The sequence below is a fragment of the Apodemus sylvaticus genome, chromosome 11 (assembly GCF_947179515.1).
Source record: "Apodemus sylvaticus chromosome 11, mApoSyl1.1, whole genome shotgun sequence".
In the NCBI taxonomy this organism is placed as follows: Eukaryota; Metazoa; Chordata; class Mammalia; order Rodentia; family Muridae; genus Apodemus; species Apodemus sylvaticus.
The window spans coordinates 44608072-44627557 of NC_067482.1; the positions used below are offsets into that span (position 1 = coordinate 44608072).

A 19486-nucleotide genomic window follows, 5' to 3' on the forward strand; every position below is an offset into this window, starting at 1 on the left:
GGCATCCTCTATGAGCTATTTTGTTTCTTTACAATTTTACATATTTATTTAATGTGTACAGGTATTTTGTCCGTATGTATCTGTACTTGTTGTGTGTGCTTGGTGCCAGTAGAGGGTATACCCTGGAACTGGACTTAATAGATAGTTGTGTGCTCCTGTGTGTTTGTAGGGGGCCAATCCCAGATTCTGTGGAAGAGCATCAAGTGCTCTTTATCACCGAGTCATCTCTCCAGCCCCTATGAGCTTTTAGTACTGTGTATTGGGTGTTGAGTTTCTGTTTATAGGTTGTTTCCCAGTGTAATAGTATCTGATCAGGTGCATTATTTTTTATTTTATAAGTGTGTTAAAATTAGAAACAAGGGCTGGAGAGATGGCCCAGTGGTTAAGAGCACTGACTGCTCTTCCAGAGGTCCTGAGTTCAATTCCCGGCAACCATATGATGGCTCACAACCATCTGTAATGGGATCTGATGTCCTCTTCTGGTGTGTCTGAAGGCAATGACAGTGTGCTCACATACATAAAATAAATAAGTCTTTTAAAAGAAATTAAAAACAAAATACCTCACCTGACTCTATGCCACTTAGGTTTTGAGAAACCGTCTAGACCATCTAATTTCCAGGTTCAGATTTCCTCTTCTCTTCTTTCAGAGCTAACTGGTTTTCTTACAGCACTTGGGATCATTTAACTGAACCCACACTGAAATCCTCAGCTGCTTCATCTGGCTGAAGGGCTCAAAGTGGTTGGGTGACAATCTCAGTTACAGAGTGTAGAACTAATGCTGTATTCTAAGGTTATTGGATACATTTTTCTCATGAAAATCCAAACCATAAATTAGCTGACCAAAGTTAAGGTGAAAGCAAAAAAATTGACTATAGCAAAAAAAAAAAAATGACTATGGTCTTAAGTATGATAGTTAAAGGGGCCCTCTGATTTCTACCTTCAGTTGTTAGACCTGTGTTCAGTGATAAAAATAGCAGCTTGTCACTAGTCCAGAGCATATATTACAGTTTAAAAATAGAGCCTTACTGTTTGACGGGTGAGGTCACATACCTGACTGTAACCATTTCACTGATGTTTACTCTGGGGTAGTTGCAGAGATCGTGGGGCGCTAAGACCTAGAGCTGCACAACAATTAAATTCTAACCTGGTGAATTATGATAGCTAGACATTTTTTCTTTCTTTCTTTTTTTTTTAAATAAGTGTGTTAAAATTAGAAACAAGTGCTGGAGAGATGGCCCATTGGTTAAGAGCACTAACTGCTCTTCCAGAGGTCCTGAGTTCAATTCCCGGCAACCATATGGTGGCTCACAACCATCTGTAATGGAAAAAACATTTTTTGGTTTTTCGAGACAGAGCTTCTCTGTGTAATCCTGACTGACCTGGAACTCACTCTGTAGACCAGGCTGGCCTCGAACTCAGAAATCCTCAGAAATCCGCCTACCTCTGCCTCCCAAGCACTGGGATCAAAGGTGTGTGCCACCACTGCCTGGGTAGACATTCTTTTTTTAGTTTGGTTTTCTAGGGTTGTTTGTTTGTTTGCTTGTTTTTAAGAGTCTTGCCTAGGGCTTGACTTGACCTACTTGATACTGAACTTGGTAGGTATGCCTATCATGCCCTTCAATTAACTAATTAACTAAAAAAATTTTCAAGACAGGGTTTTTTGTGTAGTCTTGGCTATCTTGGAACTCACTGTAGATCAGGCTGGCCTTGAACTTAGAGACCCACCTGTTTTTGCCTCTCTTGTGTTGGTATTAAAGACTTGCACCACTGCTGGCTGGCCAAAAAATTTTTTTGTTAAGTACTTGTTAAAAAACACTTGTAAATAATTTACTTAGATTGATTTTTTTTTCTTGTTAGTTTTCCTATATAGGATAAAATTGAAGTAACTGGTGATTCTTTTTTTTTTTTAAGAATTATTTTATGTATATCAATATGCCATAGCTGTCTTCAGAAATACCAGAAAATGGCATTGGATCCCATTATAGATGCTTATGAGCTACCATGTAATTGCTGGGAATTGAACTCAAGACCTCTTGAAGAGCAGTCAGTGCTCTTAACTGCTGAGCCATTTCTCTAGCCCCTGGTTATTATTCTTAAAGCTGTTCACATTTGGATCTTGAGAACTTTTGAGTCAGGGTCTCTTATAACCCAGGCTAATTTTGTACATTCTGTACAGTCAAGGATTTCTTTACATTCATGATCCTCCTGCCTCTACCTCCCAAGAATTGGAATTATAAGCTTGCACCATTCACTTGTTTTTTCACCTAAAATTCTATTGATTGATTGATTGATTGTATATGTATGTATACCTGTGGAGACACATTGTCTTTCCTTTTACCGTGTATGTTTTACGAATTGAGTTCATATCTGGGCTTGGAAGCAAGCACCTTTACCAACTAGCCATCTTGCTGATCTCCTTAGATTTTTGTTTTTGTTTTTGTTTTTTGAGACAGTGTCTGTCTGTATGGCACTGGCTGTCCTGGAGCTCTGTCTGCCAACTAGGCAGACCTCCCATCCACTGCCCCTGGCTTACAGGCACACACTTGTCTGCCCAGTTTTTTTCATGTTTTTAAAACCTAGTTCTTATTTTGCACATAATGTTATCAGTTGTGTTAACAGGTTCAGATTTTTCTCTTTTTTTTGCTTTATTTCTTTGAGATAGTGCTTCAGTTAATACTATCAGATCTCAAACTTCCCGTATAACTGAGGATGACCTTGAGCTCTTGATCCCCCCCTGCTTGAAGTGCTTGGATTACATGTAAATGCTATGCTTAGCATCACAGCGTTTTCATAGTGTAATTTGTACAATGATAAGTTGCTAGTTTTCTCATCCTTGTCTCTGCTGCCAGTTATTGTAAGACACATCTCGGCTCAATAGGTGTAGAAATTATAGCCTTAGAATTGATGAAGTATGGGATTTTTGTCGGCTGTTAGTAGAACTGACACTTTTCCTATCATGTCTAACATCACAAGTTTAAGTTTCTGTCTTTATTTTCCAGTCACAGAAAGAATAGCATTTAATTGAGGTCATCTGGTATCTGAGCAAGCCCAAAATATAATGTGTCCTTCTACTGCTATGAGAGGTTAGTTTTGGAGATTGGAGTAGAATGAGTGTCTGTGTTGCACAGTGCCCTGGTTGGCATGACATATATTAACAGTAGGAACTATCCAGGCTGAAGACTCATAACCTTCAGGGTGGTGATCTAGGATAATGTTAAAGCATGATTGAGACGGCTGTTTAGTTTCACATCATTAGGAACTAAGTGAGGCAAGAGTGAAGACACAATTTGATTGGAGATTTAAATAGAGTCACTAAGGACAAAAAAGAAAAAAAGAGAGAAGAGTTCATAGATAGTTTTGGCAGGAAATTGTACAATTAAAGATGCTGGAGGTAAAACATTTTTGAAATGAGAGTTCTAGGTGCTACTAAGGTTTTACAAAGATCAACACTGATGAGACAAATTAATGAGAGCTGCTTTCAATAATTAAACTAAGATTACAAGTATGAATTTGATCTTTCTGGAGCATATTGAGGCACATGGTCATTCTGTGAAGAGTTATGAAAACCAAAGATTAATTGGGTCCTTAATCTCTAATTAATTGCAAGTCTGAATTCTTAGTTGGGAAATCTGGATTTAGAAATTTACTGAGGATTTGTATCTACTCCTGGATTTAATATTTATCAGCAATAGAAGATGTAGATAAAAATCTCTTTCCTTGAGTTCTCTTCTCTTATAGAGAAGAATTCTATTCAGTTTCTATGTCCCGCATAGATGAGAGATGTAACTGCTTCTACATCTTTTCTTCCAAGTTCTGGGATTACCATCACATCCTATAACTTAATTTTTTTCAAACCCTATTTTTAATGATGGTTCTTAAATGCTTTAACCTCCTTTCTAGCCCACTACCCACCAGAGATAGTGGAAAAGAAAGGATATGAGGGAAGTGGACCTGTTTTTTGGAACCAAAGGTTCTTTGGAACAGATCCTGTCTGTGTATCAGGAAATTAGCAGTTCAGTTCAGTCAGCAGTGGCAGCTTGATCCACTTGCAAACACTTCGTGGATGCACCAGCAGTCCATTCGGTAGAGTTAGGATAGCAAACACCAATCCGAAACAGTGGCATGACCTAGCACGAACAGCCAGACCTTAGCTGCATTATTGGCATGAGTCAACAGGAGGGACCAGGGCCAGCAGAAGTTCTCAGCTATGTCTCTCTTAGCAAAGCGCAGCAGCTAGCTCCACAGTCAACTCAAACTGTTCTCACAGTCCGTTGAGTCCTATTTATACTCCCTCCAAACATCACATGTCCTCTATGGGTCTTGCCTTGCCACATGTGAGTTTGACTTAGCAAAACTCGATGGGAGTCTGTCTCAACTGTCATCACCCTGCCAAATTGGCCTGAGTCCTCAGAAGTGGCAAAAAAAAAAAAAAAAAAAAAAAAAAACCCCAAAAACAAACAAACAAAAACTACAGCATATCATTAGAAAGTTTTTGATGCCTTTCTTGATAAGGAGTCCCAACAAATGCAGCTCAACTACGCAATGTAAGGTAGACCAGTACATGCCTGTCTTAGCAAACAACTTTTCATCGCCTGTTCTTTCACTTGATTGTGTTAGCAGAGCATTCTTTCACTGTGTCTGCTTCAGCTAAACACTCTTTCACAAATTTGCCCCAGTAAAAAACATCATCAAACACAACTGACCCTCCAAAGAACCCTTAAATTTCCACTTAAACAGCCTATGCCTGGCTTCCTTGTAGTTTTGGTTTGCTTTTTTTCTGATAAATCTTTTCATGTGTTGATTAGCAACTTGTACGTCTTTCTTGGGGAAAAAATTTAAAATCTTTGACTATTAGCAAAATTTAAAAAAATCACACTTATTTGTGTGGTGCTAAGGAAAAGTATACATGTGTTAGAACACATACATGTGGAGGTCAGAGGACGACTTGAAGTTTGTTCTCTCCTACCAAGCGAGCCCTGGGACTTTCTTCAGGTCCGCAGGCAAATGCCCTTACACCTCGTGCTGCCTTCCTTGTGAGTATTTCTTTGTAAGCCCTCCTTACCCATTTGTAAGGATGGTTTTTTAAAATCTTTTCATTATTTTGTTGTAAGAATGTACACCCCCCCCAATAGTAACAACAACACATATACAATTCAAACACCTTAATAGAAACACGATTTAAAAAAAAAAATTTTGTCCATGTTTGGGTTGGTTTTTTTCCAATTAGCTGATAGTCTGGTTTCTTTTTTTTTTTTTTTCCTTTTTTTTGGGGGGGGGGGTTATTTTGGATTTGTTTTTTTTTTTTTGTTTTTGTTTTTGTTTTTTTTTTTCCGAGACAGGGTTTCTCTGTATAGCCCTGGCTGTCCTGAACTCACTCTGTAGACCAGGCTGGCCTCAAACTCAGAAATCCGCCTGTCTCTTCCTCCCAGAGTGCTGGGATTACAGGCGTGCGCCACCACTGCCCACTAGTCTGGTTTCTTTTTTAATTAATTAGTTTCTCTGGTTTTTGTTTTGTTTTGTTTTGTTGTTGTTGTTACTTGCTTTATTGGTATTATAGCCAAGAATCCATCACTTTAATTAAGATCACAAAGATTTTTCTTTTTAAAAATTTATTTATTTATGCACTGTAGCTGTCTTCAGACACACCCGAAGAGGGCATCAGATCCCATTACTGATGGTTGTGAGCAACCATGTGGTTGCTCGGAATTGAACTCAGGACCTTTAGAAGAGCAGCCAGTGCTCTTAAACGGCCAAGTCATCTCTCCAGCCTGATCACAAAGATTTATGACTTTGTATTTTTAATAATGTTTTTACAGTTTTAATTCCTCTTTTTTTTTAAATATTTATTTATTTATTATATATAAGTACACTGTAGCTGTCTTCAGACACCAGAATAGGGTGTCAGATCTCTTTACAGATGGTTGTGAGCCACCATGTGGATGCTGGGATTTGAACTCACGACCTTTGGAAGAGCAGTCGGTGCTCTTACCCGCTGAGCCATCTCTCCAGCCCCTTAATTCCTCTTTTTAAAAAACGTATTTTATATATGTGAATGTATGTTTGTATGCCTGCATGTATATATGTGCACCATGTATGTGTGTGTTTGTCTGGAGCCCAAGGAGGTCAGAAGAGAACTAGAATTACAGAATGCTTGTGAACCACCACGTGGGTGTTGAATCAAACCTGAGTCCTCCAAGAACAAGCACTCGTAACTGCTGAACCATCTTTCCAGCCCCAGTTTAAATTCTCAAATCCTTAATCCATTTTTCTGTATTTCAAAGTAAGGGCCTAATTTAATTTTTTTGCATGTGAACATTCAATTCTCTCCCCCTTCCCCACTAGACAGGGTTTCTCTATGTAACAGGCTTGACTGTGTTGTGAGGCCCTGCTCACTTTGTAGACCAGGCTGGCCTCGCACTCAGAGATCTGCTTGCCAATCTGCCTCCCCAGCTCCTTACACCATTTTAAAGATCATTATTTTTCCTTCTTTTAGGCCATTTATTAAAAAGCCTTTTTTTTTTTCTCCATTGTTTTGGCCTGTTGTTGAAACTTAGTTTCTAGGGTTGGAGAGATGACTCAGCAGTTAAGAACACTGACTGCTCTTCCAGAGGTCCTGAGTTCAATTCCCAGTAACCACGTGGTAGCTCACAACCATCTGTAATGGAATCCGATGCTGCCTTCTGGTGTGTCCAAAGACAGCTACACTTCAAATGAATAAATAAACAAATAACATCTTTAAAAAAAGAGAAAATTAGTTTCTATTGAAGAGAATTCTCATCCATTTCCATTAATTTCTATGTTTTTCATCATACCACACTATTGTAATGTTTTGAAGTCAGTTGAGTCCTTGTACTTTCCCTTTTTCCAGAGTTCTTTTGTCTTTCCCGGGTCTGCCCCTCCCAGTTTATGGTCAGTGTGTCAGCTTCTGCAGACCATGGCTCAGGTTCTGATGATGACTATTGAATCTGTAGATTGGGAGGATATTAAGGTCTTTGTTTTGCTTTGTTTTGTTTTGGCTTGATTTGTTTGAGACAGATTCTCACTGTATAGCTCTACTGGTCCAGAACTCAACAACCAGGCTGACCTTTAACTCATTGCACAAGGGATTCTCCCTACAGAGAGCTTCCTGCCTCTGCCCCTGGTGTACTGGAAATAAAGGCATGCACAACTAAGCCCAGCAAAAAGATCTTTTTTCTTGAGTGTATTCTTTTGGCACCATTGTCAAAAGTCAAGAATTAGGTCACTGTTAGTGGACTGATGTATGTTTGGCTCCTCTGTTCTGTTCCATTGGTTATCTTATCTGTTTTGTGTCAGTAAACTGCTTTTTGTTTGTTTGTGATTTTGAAGTATAATTTAAAATCAATTAAATTTTTCTTTTTTTTTCCTTAGACTTGCTTTGGCTGTTCAGGGTCTTTTAAGGTTTCATATGAATTTTAGGATTGTTTTCCCTGTTTCTGTAAAATGAGTCATTGGAGTTTTGGATTGCATTGACTATGTAGGTCACTTTGAGTAACATGACTGTTTCACAGCACTCTCTGCTGAGTCCTAAGCGTGAACAGCCTTCCAGGCTTACATTGTTTTCTCACATATTTTTCTTCACAGTTTTAATAGTTTTTATTGTTAAAGTCTTTTGCTTTTTTTTTTTATTATGTTTATTTGTAGGATTTGTAGGGTTTTTTTTTTTTCATTTTTTTCCTTATTTAAGCTGTGTGTTCATGGATGGTAAGGACAACTTGGACTCCCCCCCTTCCACATTGATCCCAGAGATCATACTCATGTCCCCAGCTTAACAGCACATGCTTTTACCTATCAATCCATCTTTTTTTTTTTAACTCTCTTTTATTTTATGCCCCCTATATATTTTCTTAATGGTTTTTTTATTAGATATGGTTTTTTATTTACATTTCAAATGATTTCCCCTTTCCTGGTTCCCCCCTCCCCGAATGTCCCATAAGCCCTCTTCCCTCCCCCTGTTCCCCAATCACCCCCCTCCCACTTCTCTGTCCTGGTAATCTCCTACACTGCTGCACTGAGCCTTTCCAGGACCAGGGCCTGCCTCTCCTTCCTTCTTTTTGGGCATCATTTGCTATGTGAATTGTGTCGTAGGTATTTCGAGCTTCTGGGCTAATATCCACTTATCAGTGACTGCATTCCATGTGTGTTCTTTTGTGATTGTGTTACCTCACTTAGGATGATATTTTCTAGTTCCACCCATTTGCCTAAGAATTTCATGAATTCATTGTTTTTAATTGCTGAGTTGTATCCTATAGTGTTAAATATACCACATTTTCTGTATCCATTCCTCTGTTGAGGGACACCTGGGTTCTTTCCAGCTTCTGGCTATTATAAATAAGACTGCTATGAACATAGTGGAGCATGTGTCCTTATTGCATGCCGGGGAATCCTCTGGTATAGCAGGGTCCTCCGGAAGTGTCATGCCCAGTTTTCTGAGGAACCGCCAGAGTGATTTCCAGAGTCGTTGTACCAGCTTGCAACCCCACCAGCAATGGAGGAGTGTCCCTCTTTCTCTACATCCTCGCCAGCACCTGTTATCTCCTGAGTTTTTGATCTTAGCCATTCTGACTGGTGTGAGGTGAAATCTCAGGGTTGTTTTACCAGTCTATCTTAATGCCTCCTACTTTTAGGAATTTTTTCTTTTTCTTTTAAATATATTTTAAAATTTTTATGTTGACTGTTTTGTCTACTATCTATATGCACCATATGTGTGCTTGATGTCCCCTGAGGTCAGACAAGGGCTTTAAGTCCCTGGAATTGGAATTACAGATGCTTGTGAGCTACCACTTGGATGTTGGGATCCAAATGTGTAAGAGCAACAGGTGCTCATAATCTCATAACCACTGTGCTGTCTCTTCAGCCCCTGCATCTCATTCACTCATTCACTCATTTATTTGGTTTTGTAGTGCAGACTGGCCTTTTAACTGTTTTGCCAGGAATGACCTGAGCTGCTAGTCCTTCTATCTTTACCTCCCAAGTGCTGGGATTAAAGGTGTGTACCACCACATCCTGCTTTTTTGTTGTTGTTGTTAATTAATGCTGCTACTTTGCTAAAAGTAGATAAGACATTTTTTTTCTAGATTGCTTTTGGTACTCTGATAAACACTGTTGACCAAAAGCAACTTGAGGAAGAAAGGAGTTAGTTACTTGTCTCACATATCCTGATCACAATTCTTCACGGAGGAAAATCGGGGTACAAACTCAAGTCACAGAGGAGCGCTGCTTATGGCTTTGCTCCCCTGGTTGGCTTAGCTGCCTAGAAATATGCACAGTGGGCTAGCCTATAGTAGTTACCACCTGAGAAAATAGCCCCTCGGCCAGTCTAATGGAGAAAATTCCTCATCTGAATTTCTCTCTTCCCAGGTGACTCTACTTAGTGTCTACTTGACTGAAAAAGGAAGAAAAAAATTGAGTACAATGCCTATGCACTTTTTGGTTATAATCTTTAGGGACTATTAACTTTAGAAATTTCTTTGCCACTTTTTGTTCCAACAAGCTATAGGCTTGTGTGCTGGTCAGGTTCTCATGAAGTCTACTAGCTTTTTCATATGTAGGGGTGGGGATAGATGGGGTGGGGCAGCAGATATCCAAGTTGAGGGATGTCCTCTGCGTACATATGAGTGTTGGAAGCAGACCGCATTGAGCTTTACTCAGGAGCAGATCCGAGGAAACCACTAAGTCTGCTGATCTAGTGCTTTCAGATCTTGTGCAGTTCTAAGACATCCTTTTAGGAGAAACAGAAAAGGAAGAGATAAGATGGAACCTATAGGAGAGGAAGAGGGGCCAGAACTATGCAGTCCTGGAAGCCATATGTATTGCCGATTTCTTAGATGGTTAAATATTAAGTGGGGTGCATCTGCCCCATCTACCTGTGATTCTTATGTTTGTATCAATTGAGTTTTGAGTTCATTATGCAGGCATTTTGTTGGTTGAGAATTTACTAATATAAATCTAACTGATAAATTTAAAAAAAAAAAGACATTCTTTTAAGGGAGGAAGCCACAGAAATGCAGTGATCCAGATTCTCCAGGTTTGGGCTTATGCTCTTAGTCCAGCCTTGCAGCACACTCTACTTGGTAGTGAGGTAGTGCCAGAAGCAGGGCAGTGTTGACATGGCTCAGAGCACGGGCGATTGCTCTTTGATTCCAAGGCTAGGATCACCAATAACCTAAGCTCCATAGCCTGAGCTCTCTGGTGTTCCAGCTTCTCCGTAGACCCACAGCCAATCCTTTCCCTCTTCATAGCTGCCTCTCTGGTTTTTCTTCATCTGTAAATTGTGGCCTGATGTCCTTAGGTTACCTGACTTGTTTCTAGGTTTCTAGAATAGCTCAGTCCTCAAAAACAAACTAAAGCAAAAACAGAAGGTCCCTCTGTGATGATGGTGCTGAGCCAGCACATTCTGAGCTATGGGGGCAGCAGTAAGTCATTTTCTTGTCCAGTGCTTGTCTGTTATTGCAGGAGGAATCGCTGTCACACGTACATCTCTACACTGGATTTAAGCTTTCTGAGAAGTGTGGGTCTCTCTGGTCGTTAAGACTATCAGAGCTGCAAGTTTTAGCTTTTGGTTTTGTCTTCAGCCCCTCACCCTGGATTGATAGAATTGGAGGAGTAATTTACAGACTGCGTCCTACATTTCTTAGGCTGCTTTTCTGGTTCCCATGCCTTTTAGCTGTCTTGTCACTTCCATGTTGATTCCAATATATTCCTCAGAACATAGTTTCTCCTTTTTTTCTTTGATTCTTCTCTCTCACAGAATCCCATAAAGGAAACATCTTCACCCTCATACTTATTGAGTATGTGTATTTTTGTTTTCATCAATAAATTTTAGATTTTGTGAAATACTTTTTCTGCATCTTTTCATGTTTTGTTTTATATTGTAATAATATGTACTTTGTTGCGTGATGTTCAGATATTAACTAACCTTGCATTCCTGATATAAATCCCACTTTGTCCTTGTAAATAATTTTATATATTTGTGTTCTGGTTTGCTTTCTATTGCTGTGGTAAACTCTACAACCAAAACCAGCTTGGCGAGAACAGGTTTATTTGACTTCCATGTCCATCATTGAGGGAAGGCAAGGTAGGAAGTCTTAACTCCAGTAGGGGAGGAGTCTGAAGCAGGGACCATAGGGCAGTGCTGTGTGCTGTCTTGTACTTCATGGTTTACTCAGGATCTCAGTATGTAGCTCTAATTGTCCTGGGATTTACTGTGTAGGCCAGGCTGGCTTGGAACTCAAATCTGTTTGTCCCTATCTCCCAAGTACAGGGACCAAAGGCATGCAACAGTGTGCCTGGCTCTCTGCATTCTCTGCTTATACAACTTAGGACTTCTTATCCTGAGGATTTCCTTACAGTGGGCTAGAGCTTCCTAAATCATCATCAAGAAAATGCCCCCACAGATTTGCCCTTCAGGCCAATCTGATAGAGGCATTTTCCCCATTGATTACCCTAGCTTGTATCAAGGTGACAAAAAAATAACCAATAGCCTGGTGGTAGTGGTTTACACCTTTAATTCCAAGACTCTGAAGGCAATTTCTGAGTTTAAGGCCAGCTTGGTCTACAAATTGAGTTCTAAGACAGTCAGGGCTACACAGAGAAACCCTGTCTTGAAGAAAAAAACAAAACAAAAGGAAAACAAACAAAAAACAAAATCCAACTAGCAAACAGTTGCTGAATTTGGTTTGTCAGTATTTTTGTTAGAGATTTTTATATTTATGAGAGATAGTAACTTTTTGTGATATTCGTGTCTTGTTTAAATAAGGTTAATTTCTCAAATTGATCTGAAACTGTCCTTTACTTTTTTGGCAGAATTAGTACTCTTTAACCACTTAGTAAATAATACTTAGCAAGAATGAAACCTGGGCTTTGGCTTGTGTAGTTTTTTCATTACTATCTGTTCACATTTTTCTGTTTTTCTTGTTAACTTAGTAGATTTTGGCTTCATAGGAATTTTTATCTGTTATGTAACTTGTTGGTATTTTATAATCTTTTATTTTTGTACAGTCAGAAATATATTTCATTTGAATTTGAATGTGGTCATCTCTTCTTGGTTAATTTAGCTAGAGTTGTTAGTTTTGTTGAGCTATTCAAAGAACTGGCTACTTAATGGAGCGAGACCTGGTGTTAGGAAAGCCTTGCTTCTGGTTCTTGGCCATTGTCCTGTCTTCCTTGATAGTCTCCTTTTCGTCTTGTTTCTAGGGAATTTCTCTGTTGATTTTCCTTGGGCTCTCACAGTTTTACACCATAATGAATTCCATCCTTCTTTTTTAGAGTTATACATGTTTTCTAGACTCTTTTTTTCCCCATCCTCTCATTACTTTTTTTTAAGAAAAAAAAATCCTATTGGATATTTTATTTACTTACATTTCAACCATCCTCTCAGTCTTAATCCATTTAACAACAAAAGAAATTAAAGAGAAAGAAACCAACCAATGTTTTCATTTCATGTACAAGCAAAAAGACTTTAAATAATGATTATTCACTTTACAAATAGAACAAACGATAGATCAATGTCAAGGACAAGACAGTTGACTCTCAGAAAGCTAGCAGACTCCCAGTACTTGGGAGACAGAGTGAAGAGGAGATCTTTTGAGTTTGAGGTCAGCATGAGCTATATATAGTGAGTTCTAGGCCAGCCAGGGCTTTATAGTGTGATCTTGTCACAAGAAAGAAAAGGAAGTTGGGAGGAAACTGAGCAAGCCAGTAAGCATCATTCTTTCTTGCTCTTGCTTCTGTCCTGACTTCCTTACCCATGGACTGTGACTTGGAAATGTAAGACAAATAAACTCTTCCCTCCAAGTTGGTGTGGTGAGTGCGTCATGTTAGCGACAGAGAAGCAAATGAATACTAGGCTATTAGCTTCACTCTGGGAGACTTTTTTTTTTAAAGCATAGAATAGAGTTTATTTAGGGCATAGAGAGGCGAGTTAAGAGAGTAGTAGAGCCGGGCAGTGGTGGTGCATGCCTTTAATCCCAGCACTTGGGAGGTAGAGGCAGGTGGATTTCTGAGTTCGAGGACGGCCAGGGCTACACAGAGAAACCCTGTCTCAAAAACAAGAGAGAGAGAGAGAGAGAGAGAGAGAGAGAGAGAGAGAGAGAGAGAGAGAGAGAAGAGGCAGAGAGAGTAGAGCCAGAGAGAAGAGAGTAGAGAATTATAGGTCGGCCATGACCACGTGGAGATGGGGGAAGGGAGACGAGCCCAAGAGGGGGCAAGGGAGAAGCAAGCAGGAAACTGAATAAGAGAGTAAGAGCTCTTTTGCTTAATTTTAAGACAAAACCTTGGTGTCTGACTGGGAATTCACTAGGTAGATCAGGCTATCCTTCAATTTATAGTGAACACCTCATAATCCCAGGTACTAAAATTACAGATACAGGCCTATATGTTTTCTTAAAAGTAATTTTCAGTTTAAGTGCACTGCCCCTTCAGTTTGACTATTTCTGAGTTATATCTTGTAAATGATACATATTGTTTATTCTTCTAGCAAATTATTGAACCTGAAAGAGTTGTAGCAAAGCCTAGATTCATAGCTGTTCCAGAAACACAGTACTTCTGTTTATCAGAAGTACTGTGTTTCCACAAGACTTTTGGCTGGTATCTGAAGTGGCTGAGGGGAGTCTGGTGAAGAATTTACCTTTTAAGCATTCCTTTAGTCACATATTTTATGTATATGAGTGTTCTGGCTTCTTGCACACCAGAAGAGGGAATCAAATCCCATTATATAAGGTTGTGAGTTACTATGTTGTTGCTAGAAATTGAATTGGACTGGACCTCTGAAAGAACAGTCAGTTGCTCTTAACAGCTGAGCCATCTCTCTAACCCCAGAAGTTTACCTTTTAAATGGTGAGATGATCTACACTAACTCTGGAAAGCTTTTGGGTGTTGCAGGACAGTCACTCACTTGGTGTCAGAGAATTGATGTCATGACATCTACTTAATAAGCTTTGATGTATATATTTATTCAGAGTGTGTGTGTGTGTGTGTGTGTGTGTGTGTGTGTGTGTGTATAGTCATTCTTAACATCACTACTATGGTCACGATGATGAAGACCTGTCATACCCAAGAGTTTTATGCCCTTCTCCTTTTAATCTTTTTCTGTTCACTGTGTCAGGTGTCATTGCATCATATTTTAAAGATTAATACATGTAATTATCTCCATCTTTTTGTTTCTTTGGATTTGGTTTTTTCGAGACAGGGTTTCTCTGTGTAGCCCTGGCTGTCCTGGAACTCACTCTGTAGACCAGGCTGGCCTCAAACTCAGAAATCCGCCTGCCTCTGCCTCCCAGAGTGCTGGGATTACAGGTGTGCGCTACCACCGCCCGGCTTCCATCATTCTTTTAATTGCTAGCTGGCATTCATTTATATGAGTATACCATATGAATGAGTTGTCAGATTTTTATCTATTTGTTTCATGATAAAGTCTTACTGTGTAGCCTTGGTTTGGAGATGTATACTAGGGCAGCCTTGAACTCATGGAGATACATCTGCCTCTGGAGTTCTGGAATTAAAGGCATGCACCACCATGCCCACTTTTCATTTACTTTTTGATGAATAGATATTTCCAATTTTTATTTTTTAAAATTATGAGTAGAGTGTTTTGTGTGCAAAGCCTTTGGAGGCTTGTAGAGGACATTGGATCCCCTAAATTGAGTTACAGATAGTTGTGAGCCACTATGTGGATGCAGGGGATTGAACACAGGTTCTTTCAAAGAGCACGCAGTATCTTAACCAGTGAACCATCTTTCCAGCTTTAATTTTAAGGTAGTCTTAATATAATTTATAGACCAGACTGGCCTTGAACTCACAGAGATCTATGAGTTCTTCCTCAGATGGTGGTACACAGTACCACCTGCATCTACCTCCTTAGTGCTGATATTAAAGGGGTACTCTACCATCCTGGGCTTGTTCATGAATTTTTATGTGATATTTTCAGTTAAGTATTTAAAAATACCCTGGGTACAGTAAGATGACCTTGTAGTTACAGATACTTAGGAGTCTGAGACAGAACAATGGCTTAGCAAAGTATTCAGGACAGACTGGACAAGACTCCATATTTTAGTTTTGAGGTAGGGTGTCATGTACCCCTGGCTGGCATAGCACTAACTGGTTATGCTAGTCAAGGATGGCTTTCAACTAATGATCCCCTTGCTTCTGCCTCCCAAGAGTTGGAATTACAGGTGTGCACCACTTTATCTGGTTATCTGATTACATGGTACTGGGGATTGAACTAGGGCTTGTGCATGCTAGGCAAGCTCTCTGTAAGCTGCTGAGCTATCTATGTACATCTCTAGCCTGATGCTGCCCTCCTTTTCTTTCTCCCCTCCCCGCCCCTTTGGGTTTTCAAGACAGGGTTTCTCTGTGTAGCACTGGCTGTCCGGGAACACACTCTGTAGACCAGGCTGGCCTTGAACTCAGCGATCCTCCTGCCTCTGCTTCCCAAGTGCTGGGATTAAAGGTGTGCGCCACCTCTGCCCAGCTTTTCTCCTTTGTTAGATATGAGTTTTCCTCCCAGTTCCAAGCTGCCAGAATAACGACTCTTGATACTCAAAATGTATTTTCAAGCACCTTGGCCATAATTATGTTTTGGTTGGTTTTCCAATTAGATCATAACTTAATATTCCATTTAGTCTAGTCTAGGTTCTGCCATGTGCCTAGTTGTTTACCTCTGCTCAATTCCCATGCTTCTGTTTTCCACGTTTCCAGGCAAATCCTCTGCACCTGGCTTTCAGAATCTTTTTTCCACCTTGATGTCCCACCTTCTATTAACAAGTGATTCATTCATGCAACACACAAAATGTTCTCGCTCCATTTCTTTTCTCCTCCTCAACTGTATTTTCATCATTCTCTTTTAAGTTTTCTTACGTGTTTATATGTTTTACTGTGTGCATGCATCTATGTATACCATGTGTCTGGTGCCTGCAAAGGTCTGAAGTGGGCACTGCATTTCCTGGAACTAGAGTTTATACATGCTTATGTGCTGACCAGCATGGTTGCTAGGAACCTAACTCAGACCTTCTGCAGGAACAGTAAGTATTCCTAACCACCATACCATCTTTCTAGCACCCGAGTCTTCAGCTTATGGAAATTATCTGCGATAATATCTTTTATATTTTTCCCACCTATGTATGTTTCTTTTGGGGGTGGGAGGTTGAGGTAGGATCTCTTTACATAGTCCTTGCTGTTACTCACTATGTGGATTAAAGAGAAACAAAGAAAAAGATTTTGTTCCCTGGGTTGGAGAGATGATTTAGCAGTTAAGAACAGTGGCTGTTCTTGCAAAAGACCTAGGTTAGTTCCCAGCACCCAAGCGGCAGCTCACAATCACCTGTAACTGCAATTTCTAGGAATCCAGTGCCCTCTTCTGGCCTCCAAAGGCAGCAAAGACATATGTGGTCAAACACTAATACACACAAAAAAATAAATTTTAAAAGTTAAAAAAAATTATAAGACTCTTCCTGGATGAACCTAGTTTGTGTCAAGTTGACTTAAATATAACCAGTATATTATAATAGTCTTAAAGGTTGCCTCAAGCCGGGCAGTGGTGGCATTTGCCTTTAATTCCAGCACTTGGGAGGCAGAGGCAGGTGGATTTCTGAGATCTAGGCCAGCCTGGTCTACAGAGTGAATGAATTCCAGGACAGCCAGGGCTACACAGAGAAACCCTGTCTTCTGGGGTGGGGAGGAGAAGGTTCCTTCAAATGGTATCTGTTTTCTTTTCTTCTTCTTCTTCTTTTTTTTTTTTTTAAAGATTTATTTATTATATGTAAGTACACTGTAGCTGTCTTTAGATACACCTGAAGAGGGCATCAGATCTCATTAAGGATGGTTGTGAGCCACCATGTAGTTTCTGGGATTTGAACTCAGGACCTTTGGAAGAACAGTCAATGCTCTTAACCTCTGAGCCATCTCTCCAGCCCCCAGCTATCTGTTTTCTTATGTTCCTTGTGAAGTTCTTTCTAGCACAGAGTAGGTCTGACTTCACTATGAGGACATTGCAGAAGTCATGCCACTTGCTTAGTTTGTAGCTGCTTAGAGAGGCCATGGAGAGGACATCACTATTTTCACACATTAATGCAAATTAGAGTCACAAATTGGGAGCTACTACTGAAATGCCCTGCAGACTCACTCGAGGCTTCAGACAGCATTATCTCTGTCATAGTGCAGCCTCTTGAGAAATTCCAAGCTTGGCTTAAACCACGTTCCCAATGTTAACTGTGTGATGAATACATAATTATTGTTTCAAGGTGCTTCATTGAGGGTGGGTTTGTTAGCTAGCAAGTATATACCTTTCATGTGTGCTTTGAAAAGTAGAAATAAGATTGAGTCTTGCTATGTATTTCAGACGGGCTTGCAGCTAGCTCTGTAGCTCAGGTTGGCCTTAAACTCAGCAGAAGGTATTTACAATGCAAATTTTCTATCAAAAATACAATTACATGAGACATTTAAATATGGATTTTTATTATATAAAGGCTAATACAATTTCAAACGAAGTAGGTTGAAGGAGCCTGTGTAATGCAACTTTGATTATAAAGTAAAAATGATATAAAAGATGCTATATGTCAGATTAGTTAAGTATATGGTATCAAAACCTTTGTAGTTAAGTTAGGTGTGAATGGTGAAAGCCAAGCATGTGGACATACATCTAGTTTCCACTGCATGAGAATCCAAAGAAGCTGGGAGGAGGGTGCTGATTACTTAGCAAGGAAATGCTCAGGACAGTCCCTAGTACACGCCTTTAAGTTCTTGTTAAGAAAATGTGGTGTAAACACAGATAGGTGTTTGGTAATCCACAGGTTGATGCTTGGTTTTTATAGGGTTCTTTGTGGCCATGCTTTGTATGACTATACTTTTATTTTTTAGGGTGCGTGTGTGGGCGCATGCTTGTGGTGGTTGGGAGTGAACCCAAGACTTTCTGTGCTCTGCCACTAACCTACACAACTGCAGCTCCCTTTTCCTAGGTTACAGAACACAGGGGAGGAGGGTGTCTGTTAACTGATCACTGAGTGTTACAGGCTGATGTGATGTTGTTACAGATGGTCGTGAAAACTTTTATGGATATGGACCAGGATTCAGAAGAAGAAAAGCAGCAGTATCTCCCACTAGCCTTGCATCTTGCATCTGAATTCTTTCTCAGGAACCCTAATAAAGATGTGCGCCTTCTTGTAGCATGTTGTTTGGCTGATATCTTTCGAATCTATGCCCCAGAAGCTCCATATACTTCCCATGATAAACTTAAGGTAAATAGAATGCTTACAAAATAACTTTACTTTTATTTTTGTGAGTTGTGATCATAGTTTTCTTTAATTATTTATTATCTATAGAAATGACTGGTTTAGAATGAGGCTTTGAAGGTAGCTTGTCCTGGTCTGTTCATATCTAACCCTCCTGATAGACTATCAGAAGGCCCAGTTGGATAGTTACAAAGGATAAGGAATGGTTTAATGATAATTTGCAAAACAGTAATATTCTAGGATTACCCACTCGCATAATGTCTCCCTTACAGGTTGTTAAATGCTGAATATTAAATATCTGAAACTGCTCGTTTGGTGGTCTTTCTTTGTTCAAAATAGTTAAAATGATTTTTAAATCGATTTATTGAACTGTATTTATATATTATTTTTCAATAATTATTAGGGAAATTGGAAACCTTGGAGTGACTTTTTAAAAGTTTTATTTATTATTTATGTATATGTATGTGCCTGCATGAGTTTATGTGCATTGCATACATAGATTTCCCACAGAGATAAGAAGAGGGTGTTAGATATTGTGAAATGAGTTGCAGTTGGTTGTGAGCCATCAGATGTAGGTGCTGGGAGTTAAACTCAAATTCTCTAGGAAGAACAGTGAATGCCAAGCTGTTGTCTCTCCTTTTAAGTACAGTCAGTATTGCCCTTCTGTCCGTTTGGTTTCTCCTTCGATACTTTCAATCACTTGTGATCAACCATACTCCAGAATATTAGCTGGGAAAGTCCAGAAATAACATTCCATGAAGTTTCAGTTGAATAGTGTCTTGAGGACTATCATGAAAGTCATGTTTTATTCCTCATGAGACATAAGCCATCTGCTTGTCAGTCATATGGCAGGCTGCCTTGGATACCTGAGAACTGGAGTAGTGTCTTAGTGTTGTGCATATTCAGGTCATACTTATTTTAATGATGACCCCTTTTATAACCTTAATGACATTTTTTTTTTAATTTGTGGTTACTTTTGTTCATTTCTTACTGTGCCTGGTTCATAGAATAAACTTTATCATGAGTATGTATATAAGGAAAACCACAAAATACATTACCAGTTTCCACTGTAAGGATCACAATAAGTCATTTTGTACCATACTAATGCTATTTTCAATGAAAATACCTTTAAAAAATGAAGGAATAAAACACTATCATCAGCTCTCAGGTCAATGCCTTGGGTTTGTTCAGTACAACTTTGTTGTCACACATACATTCAGAACCATGGGCTGAAAGCTACTTGC

At 39.5% G+C, this 19486-nt stretch overlaps 1 protein-coding gene across 2 annotated transcripts in view; it reads left to right on the forward strand.

Moving 5' to 3' along the window:
* The window catches only part of Pds5a (PDS5 cohesin associated factor A), a 96710-nt gene that overhangs the window by 14351 nt on the left and 62873 nt on the right, over positions 1–19486 (forward strand). For both annotated transcript variants that reach the window (XM_052199725.1, XM_052199726.1), the window contains exon 3: positions 18045–18248. In XM_052199725.1, coding sequence (XP_052055685.1) covers positions 18045–18248 — 204 coding nt within the window. The remainder of the gene's footprint in view (positions 1–18044; positions 18249–19486) is intronic.